General features: G+C 42.9%; 1 protein-coding gene across 4 annotated transcripts in view; it reads left to right on the top strand.

Annotated features, from left to right (window-relative positions):
• The window catches only part of ADCY8 (adenylate cyclase 8), a 220,095-nt gene that overhangs the window by 169,711 nt on the left and 36,095 nt on the right, over nt 1-14,289 (top strand). For all 4 annotated transcript variants that reach the window (XM_059042851.2, XM_067017164.1, XM_067017166.1 and 1 more), the window contains 2 exons: nt 4,232-4,404; nt 12,974-13,052. In XM_059042851.2, coding sequence (XP_058898834.1) covers nt 4,232-4,404; nt 12,974-13,052 — 252 coding nt within the window. The remainder of the gene's footprint in view (nt 1-4,231; nt 4,405-12,973; nt 13,053-14,289) is intronic.

The following is a 14,289-nucleotide window of genomic DNA, read 5'->3' as shown; positions in this document are numbered from 1 at the left end:
ATTATTATTTTTAACCATTAAAAGATCTAGGAAGAAGCAGAGAACCCCATTACTAAATGGGATACAGAGTCCTTGGGAATACAGGGAATACATTTGAATATATTTGATACGGCGTATTACAATCAGATTAAAGGACATTACAGAGAGGAGTAATTCACTTGAACGCTGTGTCATATCTGTGTACATATTTTGCATTGTTGTAATTATAGTATATATAAAATTCTGTGTCCTTCTTTCCAGTTGTAAATTATTCTGAAAATATTTTCTCTGTTACCGTTTAAATGCTCCTCTCAAAACCTTTGTCTGTGGGGATTTTTCTTCTTTGGACTATATGTTCTTTCACTACTATCTCCTAATTCCCCTCCTCACGCCCCCAACAATCCCTAATCGATGTCCTTACTTCTCTTCTTCCACAGCCCCTCAAACATGATAGTCTCTAGATTTCAGTCTCTCTTCTGGCTTTATTCTTTATATTCTTCCTGGGTGGTGTCTTCCACACCTGTGAGTTCCGCCGAACAAGTGTGTCCCGAGACCCCAGATGTCTTCTGAACCCAACCTCGTGTTTGTAGACGTTCCCAAGAGTCCTTACTGAATCATCCCTTTGGTACCTGAAGCTTGAGGGGCCTAAAACTGAACCTGTTCCCTTTTCCCCATCCTTTTTCTGTTGTCTTTTTCTTAGTAGGTTAATCCAAGCTGGGAATCTTAGCACCACTTCTGACTCCTCTCTTTTCCTCACCTCCAAATCACCTTTTATCTCTTAGGTCTAAGCCAAGACCTCTAAGTCTACCAGGTAGATCTCCTACCTTGTCCTTAAATCTTCAGCTTTTCTTCTTTAATTACAAACAGTCTTGTACTCTTCCCTTCCACAACCTGTTTCTAAAGCACTGAGCTAATGAATCCACTACAAACATGAAACCCATTCATGGCTCCTTGTGGAATAAAGTACCCACTTCTCAGTGAAACACACAAGAGTTTTTGCAATGTGGCTTGGCCTCCTATTCCTGCCTTATCACACCTATGAACCCCTATACCTAGGGTCCATTCAAGGGACCCTCTAGGAGCTGTGGACCTTCTAAGTTCCTGGCGTAACTTAAAAGAACACAGAAACTATTTGTTGTTTAACAGAAACTTGGGAATTGCATTGAATCCAGCACCCTCCCAAGTTATAGGAAGCATGCAATTGATGGGTCCAGACCCAGCTGAAAGAGAAGGGTTTTCACAAAGCAAGTCCTAACACTTCTGTTCTTCTCCCATTTCCTTGTCGCACCCCCACTATTTATTCAAGGCACAAAAGAAACAGATGAGAAGCTCCTAATGTTATTTTTCTAGGGGCCTCATTCCTTTGATGTCTTGTGGTTTAGGGCATCATTGGAAGGTTCAGCGTTATACTTTAAAGTAGAAAGTTGCCTAAACCATGCAAGGCAGTGAGTGGGGTGACTCCTTTCAATGGATTGGCAAGAGGACACTAACACAATTGGTTGAGGCCCCAAAAAGAGAAAGATCCGTTCAACCATTGTGCAAATGAGTGACTATATTTAGCTATGACACTTTCAGAAGTCTTGGTAGAGAAAGGAGGGCAACACATTTGAAACCTGCCTGCCTATGTTACTAGTTCTACTTAGGATCAATTTTATGATTCTCTAATGTACCCAAGGAATTCATTCTCCTAAAGCTTTGTTCCTTTATAACTTTTAGTTCCCTCCGTTCTGTCCTCCCAGAAGGTTCTTCTTGTTCCATTTTCTGTCACGTAAAACCCAGTCCATCCTTGAGCTCCTGTTCAAACTCAGCTCTCCTATAAAGCCTTCTCCAAGCTTGCTTCCTGCAGAGAGAATGTACTCCTCTTCTGCCTCTGTATTCCCATCACATTGGATCACATTCCTGAAAGATCATTTTCCAGAGGATGCTACCAAAGGCATTTTTGTCTATTTCACATTTTAGACCATGAATTCCTTTAGACCTGGGCCATCTCTTTGAATCATCAGTGCCTAGCACCATGCCGTGATTATGACATGCATGCAATAAATGCTGGTTACATTTTTAAAATTTCACTGTTGTGCCCTCATAAGTTTTTGCTCAAGAGCACAATCATTTCAATGACTTTTGACCTAATGAGTGATTCATAATTTGCATTGAAAAAGCCGTGCATGACCATTTGTTGTGATGCAGGTAACAATGAAACAGGACCCCCTCAGATCTATTCCTCTTTCCTCCACTTGTTACAATGGAAGATCTTGGGAGTTCCTCTGGATGGAGAAAATAAACTCTGAGCAATGAACTTATTATTGCCTGCTCACTTCACTCACAGCTTCCTTCACAGAGGCATCAAGATGAGTTAACCTAAAAATCTTGCCAAGGGAAGATCTTAAAGGGGAGTTGAAGAAAGCTTATCATCCTATTGGAGACAAGGACATAATTGGATTTATTAGGAAAGGAAGAGACAGAAGTAAAGGACTCCCCAAACACTGGGCCCCTTAAGGGCAGGGCAGTGCCTTACTCATTTCTGAGTCCACCCCGTGCACCATAAGGGCACTGGTCCTTTGCCCTCAGGGGGGAACTTACTCAGGGTGTTGCCCGTATTTGTTGATATCACTGTTGGTTGAAAGTAGACCTGAGTGAGTCAGCTTGACTTAAAAAGTCAGCAATCATGCCTTCAGTAGTTGCTCTGGCATTTCCAGAAATTCTTATGCCTCTGCCCGTACAGAAATTGTCTCTCAGTGTGATAGGAGACGGAAGACAACCAGTTGTTGGAAAGAACCATGCATAGCAAGGCTGGAATGGGTTTTAGAAATTATTACGCCCAGTATGGCCACTAGAGTTACGTTTACAGGCAGAGGTTGTATCCAGATATCCTAGGTGCCACTTTCTAGTTATGAGAACTTGAACAATTTACTTAAGCTGTATGAGTCTCAGTTTCTTCACCTGTAAAATGGAAATTATGATTCCCATCTTGACCAGTTACTTTGAAAATTAGAAGAGAAGACTGTGTGTATAAAAATCGAAGTACCGCCACCAAGTGGGCCTTTGATAATGCAAGTTTTATTCTTTTTTCCTACTGGATACTCAGAATCCAAATCTACCGTCCAGAATGATACATGGGATACTTCTATAAGGGAAATGGGTTGAGACACTTCCTACAGAAGGCTGAAATCTAGCTGGGCAGATTGACATCTGGGGGCCACTCCAATATTATAGCCCTTGAGTGGTTCCCAACTGGCCTATTGAGCAGCTACTTCTAATAAAGAGTGGCAGGACATCCCCCGTGGTCCAGTTGTTGACTATGCACTTCCACCGCACAGGGAACGGGTTCGATCCCTGGTCGGGTAAGTTCCACATGCCGTGCAGGGTGGCCCCCCGAAAAAATATGGAGTGGCAGATATTATGCTGGGCTGTGAAGGATGCTATGGAGGAAGGAGGCTGTATCTAGAAGCACCTGGAGACATGCATGAAGGCTTCTCAGAGGAGAGGACACCTGAGCTAATGCTTGTGAGAGAAGTAAGGCTTAGTCACATGGATGACACTTGAGAAACAGTGCACTGGAGATGCAAAGCACTGAGGCACGGGAGAGCAGGGAAAGACCTATGGGGGAGAGCCGATAGCTAGTGAGGCTGGAATGTATGTGGGGACTTGCAAAGTGAAAGGAAATCTGACATATGATGGTATTGAGAGTTTTGCCATGCAGGAAGGAGAATATAATTTGTGGGAATGGAGAGCAATGAAAAGACTTCAAGTTAAGGAGTGACATGATCAGATCTGTGTTGTAGAAATACTGGATGGAGAATAAGAGTGTGTATTCAGTAGGGACTGGGAGCTAGGAGCTGCCAGAGCTGCCAGAAAACTGTTGTAAACTGTAGGTGAGAGCTGAAACAGAAACAGGGTAGAAGGAGCAAAGTGGATGGATGTGCAATCTATTAAGGAAGTAGAATCTACAGACTTAGGATGACCTGGCTGTGGAATGTGGGAGAAAAGAAAGGCAACAAAGATGAGAGACCAAGGTTTCTGACTTGAGGAATGGTGCAAATGGTTCCCCCAAGAATAGGGAACAGAGGTTTGGGTGGTGGTAAGGAAGTGATGAGTTCAACTTGGGACCTGTTGAGTTTGAGGATGGCTTGAGACCTCCAAATGGAGATGCTCAGCAAACATCTGTATAAAGAGACCCACTGGAATCCATGACGAGGAGAATGAGCCTCTCACATTCCTGCTGAATCTGACCACCTACCTTCTCTGTTTTCAGTACTTCGTCTTCACGGGGGTGTTGGCCATGGTGACCTGTGCGGTTTTCCTCCGACTCAACTCTGTCTTGAAGCTGGCTGTGCTGCTGATTATGATCGCCATCTATGCCCTGCTGACCGAGACCATCTATGCAGGACTCTTTCTGCGCTATGACAACCTGAATCACAGTGGAGAGTAAGTGTCCATCCCTGTGTTCAAAAAGTGCTCAACTCTCAGTGGGAAATGGAACCATTGGGAAAATGATCGAGGTAGAGTTATCAAAATTTGGGGACTTAAGGAATATATCAACATATTTCTTGTTGTGTACACTCTCTGGATTACCAGTTTAGGCAAAATTCCTAGTTTTCCATTTTATCCTGTATATTCATTACAGATTAATTAATGAATTAAAGTTTGGACTAAACCATAGCTCAGGTCTCCCCAAATCTAATAGTTCACGACTCCTTCAACTTTAATAGCTCTAAGATTTGTAGGGTCTGATTATAATTTTGCTGTAGCACTATTAGTAATAGCAGACATTGTGCATTGAGCATTTACTATACTCCTTGCATTTTGTTATTTTTGAAATACAGAAAAAGACCAAAAAAATACTTAGCCTAGATTCCTTAGAGAACAGAGCCTGAGGCAAGCATGAAGTGCTAATGCAAACCCAGGGCAGCAAAAGTGAGGGAAAAGAGACGTGAAGAAGAAAAGGATGGGAAGCAAATACAAGCAAATGCCATGTTGTGCTGACCCCATGAATTGTGAAGCTGGTGCCTTGGAAGATGTATTCATTTGGCCAATTGAAGCATCTCTGGGTAGGTGTTGAGGTAGGGAAGTGTCACGAACAGAGGAGGGGAGAGGAATCTACTGGCTCCTGCCCTCCTCTTTCTCCCATTAGTCACAGTTCATCTCTGGATGTACTTGCTGGGGACATCACTTGGCCATTTCCACAGCCATTGGGGAAGCCAGATCCCACAACTGCCTTATGGAGCTTCATGGGAGCCAGAAGTGATGGAAAGAGCCAGACACTGAGCATGTTGCTGATTGGCCTCGGGGGTGGGAAGCACATTGGTCTCACTGAGACCAGAAGAAGCAGCCAACAGGCTGAGAGAAAGATGAGGTCAAGTTAGTTCAAGAAGGGACTTCCCTGGAGGTCCAGTGGTTAAGACTCTGTGCTTCCACTGCAGGGGGTGCGGGTCCCATCTCTGGTCAGGGAACTAAGATCCCACATGCCACGCGGTGCAGCCAAAAGTTTTTTAAAAATTAAAAAATGAAAATGAAAATGAAAATGAAAAAAAAAAGCTAAGATAGTTCAAGAGGCCTCAGAAAATCTTCCTGATGCTAATAATGTGAACATCTATGAACCAACCCCTGGAAATAAACAATGCTAGCAATTAGTCACGTTTCCTTCTGCATTTTTAAAAGGATAAGGTTATTTCAGATATTGTTGAAGTTCCCTTTCCCAGCGTTGTTCTTTTATCCTCCTCCCAAGAGTCAACTTCTAATGCACTTAATATATATGCTTCCCATCCATGTGTTTTATATTATTTAGTTTTATCTGTATTATAAATTATTTATAAAATTCTTGTGTTGCCATGCAATATAGTATTTTTTAGATCCATCCAGCTTCATATCTACAGATCTGATTCATTTTATTTTTTATTGAATTTTATTTTTTTATGCAGCAGGTTCTTATCAGTTATCTATTTTATACATATTAGTGTCTACATGTCAATCCCAATCTCCCAATTCATACCACCACCACCACCCACCCCCCACTTTCCCCCGAAATATGTTTATCCTTTGACCTATTAAAAGGTTATCAGTACTTCAGTGATCATCATTGAAAATGTCTCCTGGGGTTTAGATCTAAAAGCACACTAGCTGGAGTATAGGGTATCTGCATTTTCCGTGTTTTAAAATATTGCCACATGGCTCTCCAACAAGATTGGAACAATTTCTCTCTTACAGACAGCAGTCCTTGTAATTCTTATTGAATTCCTGCGTGAGAATTTTATCTCATTATTTTCGATAGTAGTTCCTTGATCATGAGTAAATTTGTGCATCTTTTTTGTTGTTGTTTATCGACCATTTTCGGTAAACTTCCAGGTCATGTCTTTTGCCTGGTTTCTTATTAGGTAGTTTGCCTTTTTCTTACTAGATTTGTAAAGGTTCTTTATAAATTCTAGGTACTAATTTGTGTCTGGTACCCATCTGCATCGTCCACTTTATATCCGCTACCCTATTTAACCCTCACGGCGACCATCTGATGAACACAGGCTCAGAGAGGTTCAACAATTACCCGGGTGCACACGGCCAGTAGGTAACAGATCCGGATTCAAACTCAGGTCTTGCTGGCTCCAAAGTCCATGTTTGTAAATAATGCATACATCTCTCTTAAATCAAGATGAAGAATCTCTCACCATATTCCCAGGGTTCAAAGAAAGTCAAAACAGTTTCAAATTAGGTAAAATAGTTAGTGCCAAGAGATGTCCCATGGCCAAGCAGAAGCCAGCACAAAAGACGGCCAAGAGATGTATGAACCAAATAGGCCACGTTGGTAGTAGAAATAAAAATTAAACCATCTAAAATCTATTCATGCAGAGGAAAACACAGCATTAATGGAACAAGCCAGGGCTTTGGCTTCAGATCCAGACTCTGTTGCATTGGAAAGTCTCTTTCCCATTCTGGACCTCACTTTACCCATCAGTGAAGTGGAGTAGCTACACTCTGGTACGGGACACGTGAGGCTCTGATGTGCCTGGCACATAGTACGTGATCAGTATCTGTTCATTCCTATCCCCTCCTTCATTTTTAGGAGAACGGTTTAGTTCTGAATTCTGTTTTGAGGTCTTAAGGAAAAACTGGTAGTTAAACTGTTAAGTAGGATTGTAAGGGTAAAGCATAATCCCAAATGCATTGCTGCTGACATTCAGGTGCTTTTCTCAGCTTCTTCCTGACTTAAGGTCAATTATGGTTAGTCTTGTATTCACTCACACTCTGCTGGCAACAGAATTAAATGAATAAGGAACGGAAGAGTTCGCTCAGCCTTCCCTCTCAGCTGCGTTATAAGTCAACGGCTCAGAAGTCAAACTGTGGACCCATTTGGCAGTCACAGTCTGCTCATGCTGTTGGAACGGAACCAACCCTGTAGGAGTTCACGTTGGTTCAGGGCATTTCTGCTGGTTGTTCCTGAGGGTCCGGTGCCTGGGAAAGTCCAGAGAACCTTGCACAGGGCAGCCTGGCTGCATCCACACCGAGATGATCCCAAATACTCAGACCCTCTATCGTCTCATGAGGACCCTCCCTGACAACCCCCTGTCTCCGTGCATGACACTGAGCCCAAAACAGGGGAGGCACCCAATATCTTGTCAGTCCCTAAGAGTCATCCTCCTCGGCATCCCTTACAGGGAAAACGACTACATCATGACATTTGTGAGTACAAGCTGAGGAGCCAAACCACCTGTATTCAAATGCCATCTCCACCATCAACCAGCTGTGTGATCTCCAGCAAATTAATTAAAAGTGATGACCTCTCTAAGCCCTGTTTTTCTCATCTGTAAAGTGGGGGTGATAATAGTTCCTATGTTATAGGAATATATGAGACATCAAATGTGATCATGGAAACTTAGCACAAGTTCTGGCGTAGCGTAAGCCCTTGATGAATCCTAACGAGTATTATCAGACATGACCCCTTCTATACCACAAATACTGCTGTTCTAGAAATTTCCCCACTACCATCTCTGGACTGCTGTACCCTACCTGATCTCCCAGCCTGCACTCTCAATCCACCCTCCTCAAAGCCGTCAAAGCCATGTGGTCAACGCATTATCCTTCTTAAAATCCTTAAGGGTCTCCCTATTGCCCCTAAGGAACAAAAAGTTCAACCTGCTTGTCAAGAACATCCAAGCTCTCCCTGGAGTCCCATCGACTCCTCCAACCTTATCTCCTGCAGCTCCACAGGTCACCATTTATAGCCCGTATTCTAGCCACAGGAAACCACGTGCCGTTTACCAGATTCTGCACACACCTCCCCTGCCAAGCCATTATACTCAAGGCCCTCGCCCCTCAGGGAAGCCCACCCTGACCATTCCTCATTTTCTAGTCTGTGCACACAATTTTTTATCATTGCACTTATCCCTGTCTGTTCCAATCTTTAATTGCCATGTCCTCCTCTTCCATTAGAATAGGAGTTTTGAGGGCAAGGGCCATTACTCACGTTCATATTTTTGGCACTTAGTGGAGTATCTGGCAGCAGGTGTCCAATTAAATGTTTGTTGAATGAAATATGAGATGAATGAGTGACTGATAGAAATATTATTTCATTTAGAATCATATTACACCATTAGTTCACAGTAAGCTAAGTGTCATCTATCTACAACCCGATGATTTTTGCTCACCATTACCTGTAAACCTTGTGTTCCCCATCCTGTAAGCACAATTTGCTTTCGGACTTAAGTGTCATACCTTTGTTGTGGGCTTTGGTAGGCCCTGCAGGTTCACAGACAAATAAGACACTTAAGGAGCTTAGAGGCAAGTACTTATAAGTAAGTGCATGTAGGAGGGCATGATAGCTACAGAAAAAGCATCGTTGAGATCTGGATTGATAACCAGCCTTCACCATTCACTAGATCTGTGAGTTGGAGTGTATCATTTAACATCTGAGTCTCAGTTTCTGCTTTACTAGAATAGGGATAATAATATTTTAAGTGTTGCTATGACAATTAAAGCAGGCAATGTATGCAAAGTGTTATTAGAGGTATGACAAAATCAGCGCTAAGCAAATGCAGTCATTAGTATGGCAACAGAATAAAAGATAAATTCAAGCTGGCTGGTTTATTTTGGGTTTCATGAGGGGAAATGGGGGCTAATAGCTACATTAAAATTTGGCTTCAGGTGCTCAATGGCTAATGCTGCGAACTTGGTGCCTGAGATGTGAATTCTCATCCTGGCTGGGACACAAATCAGCTGTGTGACCTTAAGCAAGTGCCTTCTTCTCTCTGGGCCTCAGTTTTCAACCAATAAATTAAAAGGCTTGCAAGGACTATTATATTATGTGTGGTACACATAATATGGAATTGGATGAATCCATTAAATTCACATTGTAAAGTATTTAATTACACGGAATTATTTTCATAATACATACTAAGTGCAAAAGTAGGTTACAAAGCAGTATGAACTATGCATACAGTTCTAAATTTGTAAACATAAATATATTTTTGCATAAAGGAAAAGGAAATGACACTGAGGTGATTCCAAAATATTAACCATTGTTTTCTCTGGGTGGTAGGCTAAAGGATCATTTTTATTTTTGTTTTTTTATTTGTGAATTTGTATTAGCTTCCAAATTCACTACAACTAGAATGAGTACTTCTATAATGATTAACACTCAAATTAAATATGAATTTTTTAAGACATCAGATAAGATGATCTCTAAAGATTGTGGTATCCATTTTTATTTTTGTTTTTTTATTTGTGAATTTGTATTAGCTTCCAAATTCACTACAACTAGAATGAGTACTTCTATAATGATTAACACTCAAATTAAATATGAATTTTTTTAAGACATCAGATAAGATGATCTCTAAAGATTGTGGTATCCTTGAGAATCACATTATTCTACATGTGTTTTCACTTAATATGTCCTTTTCTATGAGCATGGGGAGAGGATAGTATTAATATAGTAATTTTGTTAATACAAATAAATTAGTTCAAAATGTCCTGGGTTTTATGTCTCTGCCACCCAAAATCTAGCAGATATTGTACAGATTTCAGCCATTTGGCTCTCTTTGGAATTTCTTCAAATAGTCATAGAAGCTACAAGAAAAGAAAAAATCCCTTCTAAATTCAAATCACAGTTCTTTCTGGATGTTCTTTGGCCAGGCTGACTTACTGTGCATATTTTGTAGTCTCTACTCAGGTCATATTTTTTTCCACCTGAAATACATCCTGAAGCCTCAAAGACCATTCATAATTTTCCTTTACTTCTCTTCCGAATTTGATCTAACCATCTCTCTATTTTTAGTCAACCACCGCTTTCAAAATGATTCAAGAGGTTTTTAAAACCTTTCAAGAGGTTTTCTCTTGAAAGTGTGTTTTAAGTGAAAAATTGCTGAGCTTTAAAGAGTCTTCTGCATCACAAAGAAAAGGATATCAGAAGTGCCAGTCAGAGCAGGAGTTTCTTCACAAGGAGCTAAACATAGGACATCTCCCATTCAAACTAAGCCCTGTGAACGAGTGATTTTGTAAAATGCCACCACCAGGGGCAAGATGATGTGCTGGGAGCTTTAGGGGGTAAAGAGAGGGAGACGTGGGCCACACACCATGCCGAACACGTGACCAAGATTTGGTCAATTAATTCTCACAATTAGGAAGGTAAACGCAGTTAGAGTCTTTCACAGGGCAATGAACTGAGGCTCAGAGATACTAAGTGGCTTGTCCAAGGTCAAGCCACTGGTCAGCAGCAGAGCTGAGATTGGAAGCTGGGTCTGCATGACTACAAAACTCATGACTTTTATTATTTTTCCAGGAGTCCACAAACTTCAGGGGCCAGAGAATTAATTGACATGAAGGAAAGGGTGGTACTGGAATGTGCCTATTCCCGCAAAACAAGCACTGTGGTGACTGTGACTGAATGAATGAATGAATGGGTCCTAGTCCCTAAGATTCTGGATTGACAATATATGGCTTACCGCCCAACACTCCTCACTTCAGCACTGGTGGTGGACAGCTCCAATAGATCTGAGTCTGCATGTGGCCTCACCTGATATATGATATTTACTTATCCTCCCTACACTAGAGGCTTGTTAACCAGCTAGCTAAGCAAGATATGTCTCATACCTATAGAATGCACCCCACCTTTTCCTCCCAAAGTCTTGTTGACCTTTAATATTCAGCTCTTGAGTCTTCCCTGAATATCCAGCCTGGGTTCCTTCCTCTTCCCATATATTCCCATGGTAACAAGAGTATATCCTTACTAGGCAGTGTATCATGTTATGAAATGATCTGTCTGTTTGGTTCTTTCCTTTTCTGAACTGTTTTGAGGGCAAAGACAATGTGCCTTCCTCAGTTCTGTATCCCAGCATGTGCCTGGTACACAGTAGATGCTCAATAATTATATGCTCCACTGGAGCTACAGAAAAGAAATATAATAGTGAGTTTTATCTTTTATTAGCATCTTATCTCCAAGGAAAAGCATGGAGCCAGGAATTCACAAATCTGAACCTTATTTCAGCCACAGAGTTCCTTGGTCCCCTGGGTCCCCATGTGCACAATACCTCCCCAAGAGAAAGCACATGTCCATTCCTAGGTCCCTGTTCCACCTGGAGGGCTGGACTGGGGCTGGCCCTGTGTAAGCTGGGAGGGTCTTTTTTTTTTTTTTTTTTTTTTTTTTTTTTGCAGTACGCGGTCCTCTCACTGTTGTGGCCTCTCCCGTTGCGGAGCATAGGCTCCGGACGCGCAGGCTCAGCGGCCATGGCTCACGGGCCCAGCCGCTCCGCGGCATGTGGGATCTTCCCAGACTGGGGCACGAACGCGTGTCCCCTGCATCGGCAGGCGGACTCTCAACCACTGCGCCACCAGGGAAGCCCTGGGAGGGTCTTTGAGCATAAAGCTAGGTGAGCAGCTGGCCTTGGCAGCTGGGATCATGCTCCCCTTTCCCTAAGCCCCACGCTACTCCTGCTGGTCTCCAGTGGGAATAGAAAAGGGAAAGCTGGAGATTGCCTGGGTGCAGCCATATTAATGTCCGTTCTACTCTCTCTGAGCACTGCATCTCATCCATGATGGCCCCATTGTGTCCTTAACCACATCAGAGTTAAGTTACCTCTGAGTGAGTTCTGAGTATATGTATGCTTGTGGTTGGGAAGCTATAAAACAAAAGAGTAATAATGTGATCTGGCTTTAATGATAAAAAATATTCTAGCAGCCATGTAGAAAAGAGATCAAAGAGGGTAACAACAGTGCCCAAAATTGAAATAGGAATTTATATAAAAACCTAAGTGTGATTCTTTTAAATTTCTTTCTTTCTTTATTTATGGCTGTGTTGGGTCTTCGTTTCTGTGCGAGGGCTTTCTCTAGTTGCGGCGAGCGGTGCGCGGGCCTCTTCATCGCGGTGCGCGGGCCTCTCACTATCGTGGCCTCTCTTGTTGCGGAGCACAGGCTCCAGACGCGCAGGCTCAGTAGTTGTGGCTCACGGGCCCAGCTGCTCCACGGCACGTGGGATCTTCCCAGACCAGGGCTCGAACCCGTGTCCCCTGCATTGGCAGGCGGCTTCTCAACCACCGCACCACCAGGGAAGCCCTAAGTGTGATTCTTATAGCGCTTAGAACAGGGGCTGCCACATAGCAAGTACCTTGCCTGCCTCTTCTATAGGATAACATCTAAAGAAAAAGAGGGGATGTTTGTCTTCACATGGATTTTTGTGACAAGAATGTATAAGAGCTCTTTGAAATCTAGAGAAAGTGTTTTGCAAATAGAAGACATCATTATTAATGAAAGTTCATTGTCTAGATGCTGGATTCTAGAGTCTCCCAGCAGGTATGACCTATGTGACCTCATACCCTTGGGGACCAACTGAGTTCTGAATTAGCCTGTATGAAAGCCTTATAGAGAAGCCCCTGTCACAGAGTGGGAGCTCAAAAAACAACTGCCTCTTTCTTTTTATCCCACTACAGTCTGAACCTCAGCTTCCTAACGGGCCTCCTTGAGGTCCCTGCATGGTTGTCAATAACCACGCCACCATTTGCATTTCTTCTTCCAACAGAGATTTCCTGGGGACCAAGGAGGCGTCACTGCTGCTGATGGCCATGTTCCTCCTCGCTGTCTTCTACCATGGACAGCAGGTAACCTGACACTTTCCTCTAACGGCCTTTGATTACCTGGCATTTCCCATTGCCGTAAAATTCACCTGAGAGGCAGCCACTCATCTCTGCAATAAATGACTTCTAGCTGCTTGCAGCAAGTGGTGATTCTTTTTTTCTTCTTCTTCTTCTTTTTTTTTGTTTTTTTGGTTTTCTTTGTTTTTTTCCCTTTGTCCTCACTGCGTGGCTTGCAGGATCTTAGTGTCCTGACCAGGGGTTGAACCCGGGCCCCCGTAGTGAAGGCGCCAAGTCCTAACCACTGAACCTCCAGGGAATTCCCAGCAAGTTGTGATTCTTAAAGAATCAATTCCTAGTATGCACCACTTAATAAAAAACTAAGATGGAGATGATTTGGAGAGCAATATGGTTTTCATTCCCTTTAGGAATATCTCTTTCAATAAAACTATTGTTTAAAAAAAAAGAGCTTTCAATTTCTGCCTGAGGCAAACTGGGACCCCTCCCAGTTCTGTTACTATAGGAGTTGTGTAAACTAGGTAAACATTCAGGTTCGGGGGTTTTTTTGTTTTAATTTTTATTTTATACTGAAGCACAGTTGATTAACAGTGTTGTGTTAGTTTCAGGTGTGCAGCAAAGTGATTCAGTTACACATACACCTGTATCTATTCTTTTTCAGATTCTTTTCCCATGTAGGTTATTCCAGAGTACTGAGCCCAGCTCCCTGGGCTGTGCTGTGGGTCCTTGTTGGTGATCTGTTTTAAATTTAGCGGCGTGTACATGTCCATCCCAAACTCCCAATCAAGTTTGAGGACCACCCAGGCCAAGGCTCCAATCCTGCCCCGAGCGTCCCAGAAATTGGTGGCCTTGGGCCAGTAACTTATCTCCCTGAGCCTCTGTTTCCTCCTCTCTAAAATAAGATAGTAATACCTGCCTAGGGCTGTTCTGAAGCATCATCTGAGGTGATTGTATGCAGCATTTGGAGCACTGCCTCACAGAAATAGAGGAAGCGCTTCATCCCTGATTTGTCCTGAGTAGATAAAGTGCCTACCGTCTGGATGCCACTTCCCCCATCTGCCAGGATCTAGGGTGGGCACCATGGATAGCACTGTGCAAAACCCCATCCCTGGCCCCAAGGGCTCCCGTCTCCTGGAGGAGAGCGGACCCTAAATAATGCAATGGGGGATGTGCTATGTGTGGACCAGACTTGTTCAAGGACTTCACGAGTCAAAGCAGCAGGAAATCATTCTGCATGGGAGCATGG

This window comes from Kogia breviceps, chromosome 17, assembly GCF_026419965.1.
Source record: "Kogia breviceps isolate mKogBre1 chromosome 17, mKogBre1 haplotype 1, whole genome shotgun sequence".
In the NCBI taxonomy this organism is placed as follows: Eukaryota; Metazoa; Chordata; class Mammalia; order Artiodactyla; family Physeteridae; genus Kogia; species Kogia breviceps.
Note: the sequence above shows the minus strand (reverse complement) of the source record. Positions and strands in the feature narration are given on the sequence as shown.